Genomic DNA, 17,295 nt, shown 5'->3' on the forward strand with positions numbered 1-17,295 from the left:
TGGAGGGAGAAGACTTCTGTATTCGCTTCCAATGGCTGCTGTAACAAATTACCGTAAGTTTGTTGGCTTAAAACAACAGAATTTGATCCTCTCAAATTTTGGAGACCAGAAATCCAAAATCATTATCACTGGGCATAATCAAGGTGTTGGTAGGGTAACTCACCTCACCCCCAGCCCTCACTCTTCTTTCAGCATCTGATGGCTCCTGGCATTCCTTGGCTTGTGGCTGCATCACTCCAATCTCTGTCTTCATGGTCACGTTGCCTTCTCCTCTTCCATCTGTGCCAAAGCTCCTTCTGTTTTCTCTCCTGTAAGGACATTTGTAATTGCACTTAGGGCCCACCCCAATAATCCAGGATAATCTCCCCATCTTAAAATCCTTAGCCACATCTTCCAACACCCATTTTCCAACATCTACAGGCTCCAGGGATTAGGACCTGATATGTTGGGAACCATTATTCTGCCTCCCACGGTTTCTCTGATATTATTCCCTCCTGTCTGCCTACTTTTCATGATGCTCTCATTCAGCTTTCCCCTGAGCCTTGGGAAGACGGCAGGTTTTTATCCTTATGGACAGGACAGCTAGAGTCCCCTCTGAGTGAGCAGCTGGGTCTGTTGTCACAGGGGTCTCCCAGAAAGGAGGACCTGGTGGGGCCGAGGGGTCTCCCAGAGCCACCTTCCCTGAGCCCCTGCCACAGCTTCAGAAAGACCGCTCCTGGAGCTCGTGACAGGTCAGCCCCGCTTCGGGTGAACTGGAAATTAATTCTCAAATGAGGTCTGCAGGGACCTTGGCCAGAGCCCAACATTCTCAGGCCGTCCCTTTTGGGGGTGACCGCCGGCTGTCTCAGGTCTGGGCCTCCTCTTACCCTGAGTCGCTACAGGAGGAGCTGCGGGGGGGGGGGGGGTGTTGTAGAGGATCAGGGCACAGCCACTCCCAGCAACCTCGCCAAACCGGACGTCTCTGCCGCCCCCAGAACCCCAGGAGGCAGGAGCGTGAGCTCTGCCCTGCAGAAGCTGGGGCATCTCCGAGCCGCGCGTCCACAGGCCGGGAGCGCCCCAGGGGAACCAGGGACCAACTGGGACTCCTTCCTTCTCCGCGGGACCTCCAAGGGCACCTGCCCAAGGCCACCCAGCGCGCGGCGGCCGCGGCAAGCGGAGCAGGACCTCCCAGCCGTCGGTGGGGGCGGTGACCGCCCGGGGCCTTCCCACGGCTCGGCAGGCGCGTCACCGCGGGGGCGAGGGGGCGCCGGGGCGCCCAGGGCTGCGGCGCAGGAAAGGGTCCTGGGAAAGGGCGGTGGCGGCGCTCCCGGGCGGGGCCGGGGCGGGGCGAGGGGCGGGGCGAAGGGCGGGGCCCCACTCGGAGACGTCCAGAATTCGAGCCCGCCCGGCGCCGGCTGAGAGCCGGGAAACCTGCGCTCGCCATGAAGCGGCCCAGGGAGCCGAGCGGCTCGGACAGCGAGTACGACGGACCCATCGACGTGGGCCGCGAGGGCGAGCTGAGGTAAGGGCGGGGAGAGGAGGACGGAGCGCGCCGAAGGCGTGCAGGGTGGGGAGGGCTCGCGACACGCTTACTCGCCGACCACCCGCAGTCCTCTGGTCCAACCTCCGGCGGGGCTGGTGGGAGCCAGGCGGGCGCACGGCCTGAAGGTGTCTGCGTAAAAAGGCTTGTGCAGTGTGTGCCTTGACACGCACCAGGGTTTGGGAGCCCTCGTCTTCCGGACCGTTTAAGGTTCGGGATGCTGAGATGTAGATAGAGTTCAGCTCCGGGGGGCTCTGATTTCCTGTTGGTAAATTGTCTTTCCGTCGAAGGGCCCGGGTGAGGCCATTGGTAAGAAGTTTTCTCCGAAGATCTTAGGACACCCTCACAGAAGGTGGGTAGCACATCCCCTGCTCGGAATCTGCTGTGTAGAATAACCATGCTTTCCCAATTTTACCCCAGCTTGGCTGCCCTTTTCCCACTGTCCACCAAAAGGAAGACAATCTCTCCTCCCTTGAGCAAATTAGACTTTGAAATTAGGGTATTGGTATTGCAAAAACTAACACGGGGCTTAGGGCTGCTGACTTGCCCAGGGTCAGTGCAAAGGCCAGGACTCCAACTCCCGTGCTCTTCCTACTGCACCATCCTGCCACCAGTGTCTTTCAGCTCTGGGAAAATATTCTGACCTGCTTCAAACCTGGAGAACAAATTGCACTTGTATAGTTCTGCTGCTTCCAGGCTCCCAAGCTTCAGTTGCTTCACCATAACAGGGGTACAAATAATAGAACCAACCTCAAAGGATTATTGGGAAAATCACATGAGATAATGTATGTCTAGGGTTTAGCAAGGGACCTAATGCATAGCAAATGCTTAATACGTGTCAGGGACCCACCATGTGATATCCAACACCCCCCAAAAATAGCAGGGACTCACTGGGAGTCTGCAGACCTGGATTCAAAGCCCACATGTGACACCAGCTCACCATGTGACCTTAGGCCATTGCGTTCCCTCAGCCTGTTTCTTCATCAGTAAAATAAAGAAGGTCAGGGGTGTGGGAAGGGGGAGCTCTCTGGCCTCTCTTGGCTCATCCAAACCTGACTCTCTAGGATAGACTTGGAGAGAGATTCAGTTAATTCCTGGGGTTTTATTTGAGGGCATTTCAGAATTTCAATGCTGTCCAGTTTTCTGAGACCAAAGGATCCTGCCTCAATTACAAACCCAAGTAAAATGCCACCAGCTTCTACTAATTTATCATTTATAGCAGGGTAGGGCAATAAATATCCCCTTACATCCTGTACATTATGTTTGGGGATGTATAATACAGTTTCCTATGCAAGATACTAGCTTTTAAAATTGTTCAGCAGAAATTGCTCTTTAGAGAAATAATTCTCTGTCCTGTACCTGTGCCTGTGCTTACTAGGAACAGGGAGGAAAATAGTACCATGTGGCAGTGGTGGAGGGGGGGTGCCAAATTCAATGCCATTGGGTCTTCATGGGTCAGAGTCATGAAATTGATGCCAGAAAGCAGGCTGATCAGAGACAGCTTCTGTCCTGCAAGAGCTTGCAGCCTGGTCAGTGACCTGCCGGGACACACAAAGACCACAGGCAGACTGTGTGGGTGTGAGGACAGTAGGGAGAAGGCACTCACAATCAAGGACAGCAGGGAGGGCTTCTTGAAGGTGGTGGCATTTGGGCTGAGGTACAAAGGATCGCTGGACAGTGTTTTTCCTATACAGCATTTTGTCATTTCAATGAGAGCTCATTTTTAGAGACTGTCTGGATTCTTAGAGGAGCAGACCCCCTCAGAGGAGAGAAAGCAGTTGGACATCTGGCAGGGGCTGACTTATAGATGCCTCTTTGTAGCACTCACCAAAGGACCCTCCCCCCAGCAGACATCAATGCTTCAATTCAGGGAGTGCTGAACGATGCCTGCTGTGGCCCAGACCCTGGACTGGGTGTGGGGGGCCCAGATGTATCCTGCTTAGGCTCTGCCCTCAGGGAACACTCAGGGAAGAAGAACTTCATGTACAAAGAACTCTGAAGCCAGATAAACAGTGGGAAGGGCCATGGGATTGAGGCAGCCAGCCTCGCCGGGGTCACAGGCAGGGCGCAAATCCCCTGCACTCGGGAGATAGGAGGGCAAAAAGAGCAGGATGGGTCCCACCAGTGCTGTTGGCATCTGCCTGGTGGTATCCTGTCTCTGTCTATGGGAATCACTCAAGAGCTCCCATCTGAACCTGGGCCCCTGACACAGGCTGGTCCAAACTGAGAATATAGCCTCTCTCTTCCCCCTCTGCTAACATTTATCGAGCACCTGTCACGTCAGGCACTGGGTCCAGGGTTGTGGGTCGTTCCTAAATGATTAAAGATAAAAGGTGGCCTTCGAAGTCTGACAGACCTGAGTTTGATTCTCACCACCTTTAACTTGGGCATGTGATATGGTCCCTTTCTGAACCTCAGTTTTTTTCACTTACAAAGTGAGGATGCTTCTCATGGTGGGACTGCGATGAAGTATTATTCATAAAGTACATAACTTCCTGCTTTGGCACGAGGCAACTTGCAATAAATGCTGCTCTCTAAGGGATCGTCATTCATCTGAGGGGGCCATGCTCTCGAGGCAGCATCATCTCATGAAAAGATGAGGTCTGAAGACAGGACTCACTGGGCATTCTTAACTCATTGTGTCTCTGTCACTCCATCTGTAAAATTATTATTTTTCCTAAATGTGAAGTGGACTCAATAATACTTAATTCACGGGGCTATTGCTCAGTAAATAGACTAGTGCATGCAGACATGTTGTCTAGACCATAAAGTACTGGTTATGAGACATAAGTGATGGTGCAATGAAAATATGCATCACACTTGGATGGAAAATCAGGAGACCTGGCTTGGGTTCTGGATTTGCCTCTAATTTGCTGTGTGACCTGGAGCAGATCCTTTCCCCTCTCTGAGTCTACTCATTTTACACATGGGTTACCCAGGGGAGTTCCCAGGGGCGTCAATGCTGAGGGTGGTCAGGACTGGCAGCCAGCCTGCCTGGAAAGCTGTCTCCCATAGCCCCCAAAAGATTACTCCAGAATTCTGGCTAGGGGCCCTTAAAGGGGGGAGAGGCATGGGACAGATCTTGGTGGTCAACATATCTTCTCTATGTCCATAAAAATCTGTCTTATTTTCAAACTCCCAGAAAAGAAACTCCCACACCTCCTCCCACTGTCAGGGCCAGATTGAGGGCTGGAAGCATGCTCTGGCTGAGACTCTTGGGAGCTTCAGGGATCAGGGGACTGGAGGGCTATTCAGACAGACAGGAAGTGAAAATTAGGAGTGAAAACAATGCTGAATTTGAAGCCAGAAAACATGGATTCCCGAGCAGGCTTGGCTCCTTAACAGATGAGTGAGCTGGGCAAGCTGCCTTGGCAGCCTGGGCCTCAGCAGCCTCATCTGTAAAATGGGACTATTGTAAGGCTTAAATGAGGAAAAAATATATAGTGGTGCCTAGAAAACTGTAAGGATATATTGGCCTGCGAAACAGGGAGGGAACAGGGAATAATACCAAAGAAACAACTGGCCAGGCAACAACAGAAAGGGAGTCCAAGGCTGCCTTGTCCTAAAATGGGTGCGTCAACCTCAAACAGCTATTCCCTGAGGAGGGATCAGACTGAGTAGCAATGACGTGTGTGATGCTAACCTAATACCCCAAGAAATGCCTTATTCAGCTGGGAGGAGACAAAAGCTGTATTTGTTAGTGTGCCTTGGTTCTTAGAGTTTGGCCCCAGTGAAGCTTTGTATACTGGCTGCCCTAAAGATGGCAGGATCTGGCCATCTGCACCCTGGACCTAGCTTACTGAATCTTCCCTTCTGGAAAAGTGCACAGGTCCCTTACCAGCCCTGCTTATCCAGATATTTGGGTGGGAGACGTTCTTTTCTAGATGTGGTCAGATGAAGCCAGGGGCGCAGCAGTCGAATTTGACAAATGCTTATCCAGTCTTTCCTGCAAACTTTTCTCTTTGAAAATGACCTGGCCCTAGATGGATGCCAAGAGAGTAGTCATGTGGGCTGGCATCCTCCTAGTGAACTGCACAGGCCCCATTCCACAAAGGTCTAGGATGTAAGTATGTATCACGGTTCTCACTTCTTGGGTCTCTAGAGATGTCAAAGATGCAGGCAGGAGGAGGGACCTCCACCGTGAGCTCTGCGTGTCCAGGTAGTATACTGAGTACTGGGGCTAGAAGATTGAATGAAGCATACTACACAAACAGTGAATCTTATTATAAATGATGGGCCATAGTTAATAGTATAATTATAAAAATGTGCTTTTATGAACTGTAATAAATATATCACACTAATGCAAGGCATTAATAATAGGGTGTATGTGGGAATTCTGTATTTTGTACGTGATTTTTCTGCAAAACTACAACATATCTAATTAAAAAAACTCTCTGAAAAAAGAGTAAATGAAACAGACATCATGGCATCATGGACTTTCAGACTTGGAGAGATAGATATTAATCAAGTGACCACATAAATGTAAAACAACACACTGGTTTAAATGCTGTGAATGCAGGATACTAGGAGAGTACAGAGCAGAGGACATCACATAATGGGTGAAGGGTGAAGGGAAAGTCTCTCCAAGAAAGTGACATTAGAGGCAAAGGGACTGAGGCTTGGGGTGGGGATGTGGGGTGGGCCAGAGACTCCTAGGCGAAGGGAACAAGAAGTTCAGCTGCAGGGGGGACCTCATGTAGTGAGTTCAGTCTGGCACACCCAGAGCTAGGGAGAGCTGAAACTGGGGAATAACAGGGCCCAGCTTTGATCCTAAAAGCATTGGGAAGCCACTGAGGAGTTTAAAGAGCTGACAAGATCCAATTAGCATTTAAAAGATCATTCCATCTGCAGTGTGAAGATAGGCTTGTGGGAGACAAAATAGGGTGCAGGGGGACCCAAGTGGCTCTTGCAGCTGCCCAGTTAAAAGATGAAAGATGCATGGTCTGAGATGGCAGCGGAGATGGACAAGACAGTTTGAGAGGTATTGTAGACATGAAATGGACAGGCTCTGAGGAGGTGGGGGAGGATGGGGTGGAGTCAAGGAGGGCACCTTGCAGGATGGGAAGGTGGGGTGCTTTTGCTGAGATGGGGCAACCAGGTGGAAGAGGAGCAGGTGTGGGGCAGGAGCAAACTCATGAGTTCCTGTCAGGGGAGTGATGTTTTGTATCCAAAGAAGACAGGGAGTCGCCTTGTCTAAAGTTGTTTGCTCACGCAGTGTTTCCCACCTGACACTGAGCCACCTGAGGGCGGGGGCCTGGTTGGGGTCTCCTCCCCACCCCCATCCCCCACCCCAAAACGCCAGCCCTGGGGTCTCTGAAAGCATTGGCCAAATGAATAATAATTCAGGCAACCCAGCAAGTCCTCTCTGTTCCACCTCTAAGAGGGCCTCTGAAGCAGGAAACCATTAGGAAGGCGAGCACTTGGGCTGGAGATTATTTTGGGCAAAGTCTGGGGAGGAAAAATCCGGAGTGAGCCTCTTTCCTGTGATGGGAACTCCCGGGTTGTGCGCAAACATCCATCATGCAGCCAGGGCCGGGAGAGCAGGGAGAGGAGGGGGGAAGAGGCCTGGGGCTTTCTTAGGCGGTCAGAGCAGAGGCTCCAGAGTCGCGAGGGGCCTGTGACCCAGATGCTGGCGGCCCCCCTCCCCTGGGGCCGCACTGCGTGGGAGGAGGCGGCAGCTGCAGGCTGCGGCGCTCGGCCCGTGGGAAGCGGCGGCATCTGCTCTTTCCACGCTCGTTCCCAGCGGCTCCCTCTGAAACCCAACCCGCCCGGCCCCGCCGCCACAGCCACCGCCACCGCCGCCGGCCCGAGCTGTCGCTGGCCCCGCCCCGCGGGGATCGGGTTGCAGGAGCCCGAGCGCGGGGTGGCTGCTCTCCGCCGCTGCTACGAGCGAGGTCCGAGCAGATCCGCGCCAAGAGCCAACCCCCTGCAGCCGCTTTGCAAGCGCCCCCGAGAGAGTCTGAGGCAGGAAACTCTGAGTGCATGGGAGGACTTTGCCCGGGGAGAAATGGGCCCCCAGGGAGAAGTGGGGAGAAAGAGTCCCCTCCCTTGCCGGCCCTGCGGCTCTTCCCGGCTGGGAGACAGCGGCCGTCTGGGAGGGGGATATGTCGGCCGACAGCCCGGCCTCCGAGAGGTCAGCCCAGGCCAGGGAGATGGTCCCCAAGCTCTGAAAAATAAGCCTTTCTCTTCCTCTCCAGCCAGATGGCCAGGCCGCTGTCCACCCCCAGCCCTTCGCAGATGCAAGCCAGAAAGAAACGGAGAGGGGTGAGTGTCCAGCACAGCAGAGCAGCCCAACAAAGGTTTGCCCTGCTCTCTCAGGACCTGACTGGGAGGACCCTGCCCAGAAACCTCGCTCTGAAGCTGCACTGCTTGGGTTCAAATCCTGACTCTGTCCGTAGCTAATGGGGTGACTAGGCAAGCCACACTTAACCTTTCAGTGCCTCATTTCCTCATTTGTATAAGTGGAGTAATAGTAGTCCCTACCTCCAAAGAGCTGTTTTGTTTTTTTTTTAAACACAAACGTTCTTGATATATTCTCATTCCGTTCTACATACACAATCAGCAATTCACAACATCATTCATACAAAGAGTTGTTTTGAAAATTAAGCGAATTAATGTAAAGCGTTGAGTAGGAAGAGCGCGGTACCAGAAGTCCAAGAGACCTGGGACCTGGCCCCTGTCCTGCTGCTCACGAGTCAGGAGCGCTTAGGCAAACCACTTCCTGCAGAATGCGGGTCATAATTTCTGTCCGGCTCTCAGTCCTCTGTTACCAGTATTGTGAGGTGAAATGAGATGGTGTGAATGAAAGGGCTTTGCAGCTGGAGAAGGCAGCAATTCCTAAGGACTCTTGAGACGTCTGCATGACTCAGTAACTAAAGGGTAACCCTGGCCCAGCAAGGGGTCTCCAGGGTCTCCTCCGGTGCTGTGGTCGAGTTATCTCCCTCACAAAAATATTAGGAGGGAAAATGTGAGTCAGTGTTCACACAGGTATTTTGGAAACCCTGCTGAAGTGCCCACGTGTAACAAGCTTGTCATTGTCTTTTTAGATTATAGAGAAACGGCGCCGAGACCGCATCAACAGCAGCCTTTCTGAACTGCGGCGTTTGGTCCCCACAGCCTTTGAGAAGCAGGTATGTGATCCTGCTGACTGCACTAAAGAAAGTACTGTGCAGGTGGCTGATAAGGTTCAGTTCTCGGGCATCTCTCATTGATTGGTAGTGACTGCCTGATGTCTGATGATTGTTTACTGATGTCTGGCACTGGCTGGGGGATAAGGGGAATGGAAACCTACATTCCCTGAGCTCCTTCTGTGTCCCAGGTGTTGTGGTTTTATGTCCATCATCCCATTGAATTGAATCCTCAAAATGATCCTGAGAGGTCTGGATTATTGTGTGCATTGCACAGATGAAGAAACCATGGCACAGAAAGGCAAAGTGATTTAGGCCAGATTACACATCATCGGAATGTGGGACTGTATGGTTCTAAAGTCCCCTATTCCTCTGCATTACTGACATTTCCAGAGCTACTTGAAAGTGGAACAGGCTGCTGAGGGAGTGAGTGCTCAGTCATTAAACGTGGAGGTGGAGGAGAAGAGCTATAGTAGGGAGGGTTGGTTGAACCAGACAGCCTCAAAGATTCTCACCCTATGTTGCAAGGCAAGTTGGTCATTCCACAGGCATTCGCCGAAACCTTCACAGGACCAACCAGGAACAGGACTTGGTGCCTGCCCTCAGGGGATTCACATGAGAAGTTTGACCCTCAGGTTTCACCTCCGGTGGTCCTGGAGGTTTGGGAAACATTTCCCAAGAGAGAGAAGATTGAAAGAACAAGTTCTTTGGGGGTAAGGTGATGAGCTAGATCTTAGGCTTGGCGAGTTGGAAAGCATCAGACACCCAAGAAAGATGATCTAGACGAATGGGTAGACAGAAGTGACATTCTGAGGCGTGAACATTGTGATGGTGGGTGAAGCCATGGAGGTAGACAACATCCTCCAAGGAGTGTGCTGGGCCAACACCCACTGGGGAATCCCGCTGCTGAAGGAGGAGGCAGAGCATGAGGGAAGGTGGAAGGAGAACCAGGAAAAAGTGGTCATCAAGGCCAAAGGGAGGAAGGGTTCCAGGAAGGAAGAAGTTGTCAGCAGTGTCAAAACAAGAACTAAAGAAAACTGATTCAATTTGGAAACCGTGGCCAAAGCAGAAGTTCAGTTGCAGATGGTCATGGAGTGGGAAGAAGGTGAGAACATTGAGACGGTGGGTACTAATGGTACTGTGCAGAGGTGAGTGATGGGGGTCAGGTAGAATCCTTCACTCTTCTGTCTTCTGAACACAGGGCTCCTCCAAGCTGGAGAAAGCTGAGGTTCTGCAGATGACGGTGGATCACTTGAAAATGCTCCATGCCACTGGTGGGACAGGTACTAGAGCTTTTCTTTCCTGGGAGTCATTCATGCAAGAAATAGTTTGGGGCTGGGCCCTGGGGCATACACTGGCGAGCAAAGTAGTCATGGTGTTGCCCTCGTGGAGCTCCCAGTCTCTAAAGGGGCTGAAGAAGGCCCAGCTGGAACATTTGCAAAGTTTATCTCTTCTCTTTCCTTCTCTTCTCTTTGCATCTCCCTCTCCATTTCCAGTGTCTCCACTTGTCCCAACCCTTTCCTCTTCTCTCTCTTAGGCTCTAGAGGAGTTTTCTTCTACACGAGACTGTTTCCACTCATCCCACTCCTCAGGGCCTCATTAAGGATTAGCCTAGGTGAACTGATTCTCACTGGAATTCCTTCATCTGCCTGAATCCAAGGGAATGTCCTGCCTGAGATTTTTACCTACAGACATTTTAGTGATGTGCCTGCCTGCCCACTGATCTGGCCTTCTGGGCTGTTGTGTCCCTGACAGTGCTGCAGTGATATGTCGTGCTCACAGTTAAAGATCAGTCATGGTGTTATAATAGGAGGCCATTGTAGCTCATTCTGTTATTTCAATAGAGTCCATTAAAATAAAGCCATGGAACTGGGACTTTAAAAAGGCTTTCAAGCAAATGGAATTTTTATCTACAGGAAGTCTGTGTGTTTTTGGTGATTTCACAATTGGAAAAACTTGAAAGCTCTGCAGACCTTGGCCATATAGACTTGCATCCCATAGACTTAACATGCTACCCTTGAAGGGGACAGTTGCATTTTAAGTGGCCCAACCTGATGTTTCTTAAACTTCAGTGTTCAGCAATATCACCTGTTGACAGACAGAGTCATAGGTCCCTCCCCAGAGATTCTGAGGCTGTAGGTCTGGACTGGAGTTTAGGAGTTTGCTAAATTTAACAAGCACATCAGATGACCCTGATGCAGGTGGTCACTCTGAGAACGACTGCCAAGGAAATGCATTGCTGATTGAGAAAGCCTTCTCTACTGAAAAGGGGGGAGAGAGAAATGGGACACGATAAAGTGTCAGTGCTGAGAGATTTCAAACAGAGTCAAGAGGCTATACTGGAGGTTATTCTTACGCATGATATAGATAACCCCTTTTTGGTTTAAGGTATATTAGAGAGGAGAGAGGGAAGTGCCTAAAACTGTTGAGCTGGGTTCCAGTAGCCATGTTTCTTGAATAATAAAGCTTTCGCACTGTGACTGTATGATTGTGAAAACCTTGTGTCTGATGCTCCTTTTATCTGTGGTATGGACAGATGAGTAAAACATATGGATTAAAAATAAATAAATAAAAGGGGGGGGGGGAAGAAATGCATTGCTAATAGTGAAGACTTCTATCTCTAATCAGCCAGTGGGGAAGATATTTCGAACCACATTTATGGTTATCCAATGAAAAAAAAAAAGTAATGATTAACGTTTGGGAGTATTTTATAGTTTTCAAAATGCTTTCACATATATTATCTCATTTGATTCTCAAGAGAACCTGAGGGTGAGGGTGTTCTCACCGTTTTATAGTTAAAGGCTAATAGCCAGGAGCAGAGTGTATCCTGGTTGAGAGCACAGGCTTTGGATTTGAATGCTGCTAGTTTTATGACCTTGGGCAAATGACAACCTCTTTATTCCTCACTTTCTTTATCTCTAAAATGGGAATAATAATAGGGTTTTAGGAGGATTAAATGAGATAATACTTATAAAGTGCTTAGTAAGAACTCGTGAATGTTGGTTTAAAACGAACAAACACAGAAAGGTGAAAGGATTTGCTTCAGGTCACACAGCTAAATATACAGCTGAGCCAGGTCTTGCCCCCAAGTTGGCCTGACTCCAAACATTGTATCATGCCATGCTGCCCCTCCATGGGGGCATCAGCCCTGAAGCAGGGGACAGACATTTGCTCCCTGTCATGAAGCCAGTGCTGGCTGGGACAGTTCTGTCTTTGCCCAGAAGGTGATCAAGAGAGAGGCAGGCATGGGGAGGCGGTGAGGATGTGAATTCTTCTGAATATCTGGACTCAAGGCAAAGACAGAGTCCCCAGGCCTGATGGCAGTGGCTGAGGACCAGAGTGGGGTCTTGCTTTCCGGACGGTCCTTGGGGCCAAGGGACATACTCGAATGTCTACAGCAGTCAGGCCAGTCATACAAATGATAGTTCATTTTTTATCTATTGAGCATTTTCTATGCACCATGTTATTGAATTTCACCCACACAACTCTATAAGGCACATATTATATTATCCCCATTTTACAGCTAAAGAAAATGAAGCATGGAGAGGTTAAGAGATCTGTCCACAGTCAGACACCTAGTTAGATGACAGAGCAGTGATTTGAATCCAGCTCTGCCAGCCTCTGAAGGCCCCGTGCTTCTTTGCTCTACTATGCAGCCTTCTCCAAGGAACCTCCCAGCTCTGATGGCCCTGTTGCCACCTCCGAGTATTCTGCCTTTTTTTCAGCAGGCAGGGTTGTTTCATACTTCGCAAGTGTCTACTTAAATGAAGCTGTCTTGGCCAATTTCTTCTTTGGATTAATCACGAATCTTGATGAAAACAGTAGTTTACATTTATAATGCTTCGTAGTTCAGTAAACTCGTTTGATTTCCCCCAACTCACCATTCTCCACCCCAGGCAGGGATTCTTATTTCTTTTTTTTAATGCAATTTTATTGAGGTATATTCACATACCATATAATCATCCAAATTATACAATCGGTGGCTCACAGTATTATCATATAGTTGTGCATTCATCACCACAATCAATTTTAGAACATTTTCATTACTCCAAATAAAAATAAAAATTAAAAAGAACACTCAAACAATCCCAAACTCCTTAACCCATTATTTACTTATTTTTTGTATTTATTTTTCCTACTCACCTGTCCATACACTGGATAAAGGGATTGTCAGTCACCAGGTTTTCACAATCACACGGTCACACTGTAAAAGTTATATAGTTATACAATCATCTCCAAGAATCAAAGCTACTGGATTACAGTTCAACAGTTTCAGGTATTTCCTTCTGGCTATTCTAATAACTATAGAAACTAAAAAGGGACATCTATAGAATACATAAGAATAACCTCCAGAATGACCTCTGACTCTGTTGAAATCTATTTGCCACTGGAACTTTGTTTCATTTCTCTTTCTCCTTTTGGCCAGGAAGGTTTTCTCAATCCCAGGATGCCAGGGAGACTCATTCTTGGTAGTTATGTCCCATGTTAACGGGGAGATTTATACCCTTGGGAGTCAGGTCCCACATGGTGGGGAGGGCAGTGAGTTTATCTGCAGAGTTGGCTTTGAGAGAGAGTCTGGGCAGGGATTCTTGTTCCTACTTTAGAGATGGGGTGACTGGGGTTCAGGGAGGTGTCATGTCCTAGGTCACATAGGGAGGGAGTGGGGGAGGCAGGTCCAGGACTGAGATGGTCTGACCCCAAGCCCAGTGTTTCTCCTCCCACCCAGCATGGCGTCATCATGCCCCTCACTTTGCAGGATTCTTTGATGCCCGAGCACTGGCAGTTGACTTCCGGAGCATTGGCTTTCGAGAATGCCTCACTGAGGTCATCAGGTACCTGGGGGTCCTGGAAGGGCCCAGCAGCCGTGCAGACCCCGTCCGGATTCGCCTTCTCTCCCACCTCAACAGCTACGCAGCCGAGATGGAGCCTTCGCCCACGCCCGCTGGGCCGCTGGCCTTTCCTTCCTGGCCCTGGTCCTTCTTCCACAGCTGTCCAGGGCTGCTGGCCCCAAACAACCAGCTTGCCATCTTGGGAAGAGTGCCTGGCCACATCTTCCCCAGCACCTCCTCTCCCACGTACCCCATCCCGGCCCTCCGAATCTCTCCCTTCCGCCGAGCCACTGGCACCGTCCTGCCCGCTCGCAGGAGTTTCCTGCCCAGTCGAGGAACACCTTCCACACGGAGGGCCCGCCCCCTGGAGAGGCCAGCTGCCCCTGTGTCCATGGTCCCCAGTGGCAGGGCTGCCAGGAGCAGCCACCCGGTGCCCCTCCTGCAGTCTTCTCCCTCCCCTGCCGCCCCTGCTGCCTTGGGGACCACAGCTCAGGCGGCAATCCCTGTCCCCAGCCCCTCTTCCCCGGGGCCATCCGGGCAGTCTGCAGGAGCCATGCTCTGCCACTCTTGGGTCTCGGAAATCACTGAAATCGGGGCTTTCTGATCTGGCTTTTCCCCCAGGAGCGAGGAAGTTTCATTTTCCAGGAAATCAGAAAACAGCACTGCCTTTTCTGCTTTGCATCCTGGACTGGTTCATGTGTGAAGGTAACTTCTTCACCCATCAGAGTCCCCTTCTCCTTTGGTCCATCTCTCCTCCTCACTGCTCATCCCAGCTTGTCCACCCAGTTCTCCTAGAGCTCCTCCCACCTCAGAGGCTTGCCCCCATTCTTCACCTGGACAGATGAGCCCTGAAAGAACTCCTATAAGTGTGCCCCGGTCCCCTCCCCTACCCCACCCCACCCGGAACACATGAGGTGGCCCACGTGACGCTCATGTCTGGGAACGAAGCTTTAACCCAAAAGGTGCAGTAGCCTAAGGCCTCTGTGCAGAGGTCAGAGCCAGCCAGGAGCAATGGCTGACAGTTGCAGCTTCCCCAGACCGCAGGGCCAAACATAGCATCTGCCTCGCTTCTGAAAAGACAGTAACTCAGCAGGGACTACAAGGGGCTCTTCTGGAAGCCGTGTCTGCCCCTACCCACCTGCCTTCAGCCCACCGCATGGCAGAGAAGCACAGGACAGACTCGTTCTCTACCACAGCCAAAGTCTGGTGATATGGGGCCCAGCAGGGCCTGCATCCATCCTCCCCTCCAGCTGCAGACACCCAGTGTCGGGCTGGCTAACAGCTCTCTGCAACTGTTATCAGGCCAACTTTAACAACTGGCCTGATAAACCTGGCGGGAGGCTCCTGATGGGGTGTCCTCACCACCAGGCCTCAGACTGCACCCCCAGCCAGCACCCGCACTAAGCCGCTGAGACCCAGCTCCCTGCCTTTCCCACAGGTACCACCCTTGAGGCGTGCGGTCTCCCATGGGGTGCACAGGGTGGGGGGCCGTGGTACCACGTGGTGGCTCCCAGAGACGAATCCTCTTGGGAGTCGGCACCAGACGCTTGAGCTGCCTGGTTTGCATCCGGCTCACAGAGCCCAGACTGCTGAAACAGCCAAGGACTGTCAGGCCGGATATAAATAACTGAGGAAGGACGGTCAGAGGCGGCCCAGTTGTCCAAGGTCACCCCGTGAGTTGAGGGCCTGAGATCCTGTTCCACCAGGATTCACGCAGCTGCCTCTGCTCAGAGGTCATTTCATTACCCAGCTCCTATCCAAGCCACTTTTCCTCTAACTGAAGGGGGAAATGGACCGGACAATCATTCCCTGCAGAACAGCAGAGACTGGACAAGGTCGGGCAGATCTGAGACTGACATTCAGCTGGACCAGTGTTGCCACACCAGTTGTTAAAATATGGAGACATCTCTGTGCTTCCCCTGAGCTGCTCCTCCCTCTGACCTCTCTTTTCTCCTGGCCGTCCACTGCCTGATGGGTGCCTGGCAGACCTGAGGCAGTAGGGTTCTCCAGCTGCCAATTCCTTGGTGCTCATTCTGCACTGGTTGTTAAATACTTCGAATGTCACCCCTGGGAAGATCACCACATCCCCCTTCCCAGTGGCTGAATTGAGGGCACCTGGAGTTTATAAAAACCCCAGGGCAGACGGGTGGGGAAGACCCTTTCAGAGTAATGGGTAAGAGGGCAGAGATCATTGGAAAGACCCAGAAAGCACTTTTGAAAAGGCAAAATCCTCAAGGAGGGATAAAGAGCTAAAGTAATTCTTTCCCTCCAGGGTGTGAGTTAGTTGGATCAGATTGCTTTTGTCCTGGTCCCCTGTGAGATGTGTGGCAGTGAGAAGAGCAGGGTGGGGTTATTTCAGAGACTGGGTTACTGGCAGGGAGTATTCCTGAGGGAGATGGTAGAGAGGGAGTGTAGGGCAATCACACAGTCTCCCAGGAGTTGGGAGAGGGGGACAGAGGGAGGTGGGCAGAAGGCAAAGACCAGCGTCACCTTTTCTCACAAAGGGATTCTCTCCGAAGGAGATGAAGTACAGTCTCTGTGTTCTCTCCCCTGCTGCCCTCATGGTGGCCCACTGCTCCCAGGAAACCAGGCCAAGGCTGGTTAGCAGGTTCCTAGCCTGAGAATCCAACATTCCCTCACCGTGGGGCTGTGAGAAACACATTTCAAGTACCCAACCCCACAAGAATTTGTTGACACCATTCAATGGGGCGGAAGTGGCCCAGAACTTTGAGTATTTGGTTGATTTTGGACCCAGTCTCCCACAGAAATTGTGGGAATGGGGAAGGACGGCTGTGTGTGTGTATTTCTGTGGTTGGGAACTTGCATCTTTTGTTTATATTCCCAAGCCTTCCTGGTGCCCACCCCATCCCCCCACTCCCACCCCATTATTGTTGCAAACATCCAATAAAGTTGTTTCATTTTTTAAAAATTTATTCTGGAAACCTCCCATAGTTTCTATTTCCCAGATATCTCTGGAATCTGCCCATGTCTCTGAATCCACAGCCATCGCCCTCTAGTCTGGCCACACCCCCTCTTCCCTGGATCTTGGCTCTCATCTCCTAAGGGTCTTGCTTCCCTCTTGCCTTATCAGTTAGGTCTCAGCAGCATCCAAGAGATCTTTAAACATGACAATTCTATCCTATCAACTTGGTTTAAAAGGTTTTAAACCTTTCAGGAGTTCTCAATTGCTCTAAAAATAAAAATCCAAGCTCTTCTTCCTTTGATCCCAGCCTCACTTCCACTCATTTTTTTTTTTTTACAAGTCCCAACCTTGTTCCCGCATTGCTTCTGCCACCCTGTCCTTCATTTTCTCAACATTCCAACCACTTCCCCACATCTGGGATTGTACACGGCTGTTCCCTTCGTCCAGAAATCTCTCCCCTTACTCTTTTCATGACTGTGTTCTTCATATTCTCAAGTCTTGGCTTAACTGTCCCCTCCTTAGAGGTGCCTTCTCTGACCAGTGTACTTGGATCATCCCTGTAAATCTATCTCAGATTTCCTCATTCTTTCATTCCTGGAATTTATCATTACATATCCACTTCTGTGTTTTCTGGTTGGTTGACTGTCTCCCCCACTAGAATGTAAGCTCCATAAGGGCAGGGGCCTGCCTGGTTTTCTCTCTACTCTGTACCCAGTGCCAAGGAGAGTGCCTGGCTTATAGCAGGTGTTCAATAAATTTTTGCTGACTGAATAAGCTGGGTAGTGAGGATTCTTCTGGACTCCTGCTAGAGTGAACTTTCAGTGGACAAGACTTTTCAGGGAGATGGGAGAGCAAAGTGAGAGCCAGAGCCAAGGGACTGGAAGTTCTGGTCAGTGG

At 50.8% G+C, this 17,295-nt stretch overlaps 1 protein-coding gene across 1 annotated transcript; it reads left to right on the top strand.

The window, feature by feature from the left end:
- Positions 1-1,374: 1,374 nt before the first annotated feature.
- Positions 1,375-16,408, top strand: HEYL (hes related family bHLH transcription factor with YRPW motif like). The gene is made up of 5 exons (XM_077150167.1): positions 1,375-1,501; positions 7,717-7,783; positions 8,566-8,649; positions 9,848-9,929; positions 13,403-16,408. Exons 1-5 carry the CDS (start codon positions 1,422-1,424, stop codon positions 14,077-14,079), a joined length of 990 nt encoding a protein of 329 aa, XP_077006282.1. The 5' UTR covers positions 1,375-1,421; the 3' UTR covers positions 14,080-16,408.
- The last annotated feature ends 887 nt before the right edge of the window (positions 16,409-17,295 follow it).

The sequence above is a fragment of the Tamandua tetradactyla genome, chromosome 2, assembly GCF_023851605.1.
Source record: "Tamandua tetradactyla isolate mTamTet1 chromosome 2, mTamTet1.pri, whole genome shotgun sequence".
In the NCBI taxonomy this organism is placed as follows: domain Eukaryota; kingdom Metazoa; phylum Chordata; class Mammalia; order Pilosa; family Myrmecophagidae; genus Tamandua; species Tamandua tetradactyla.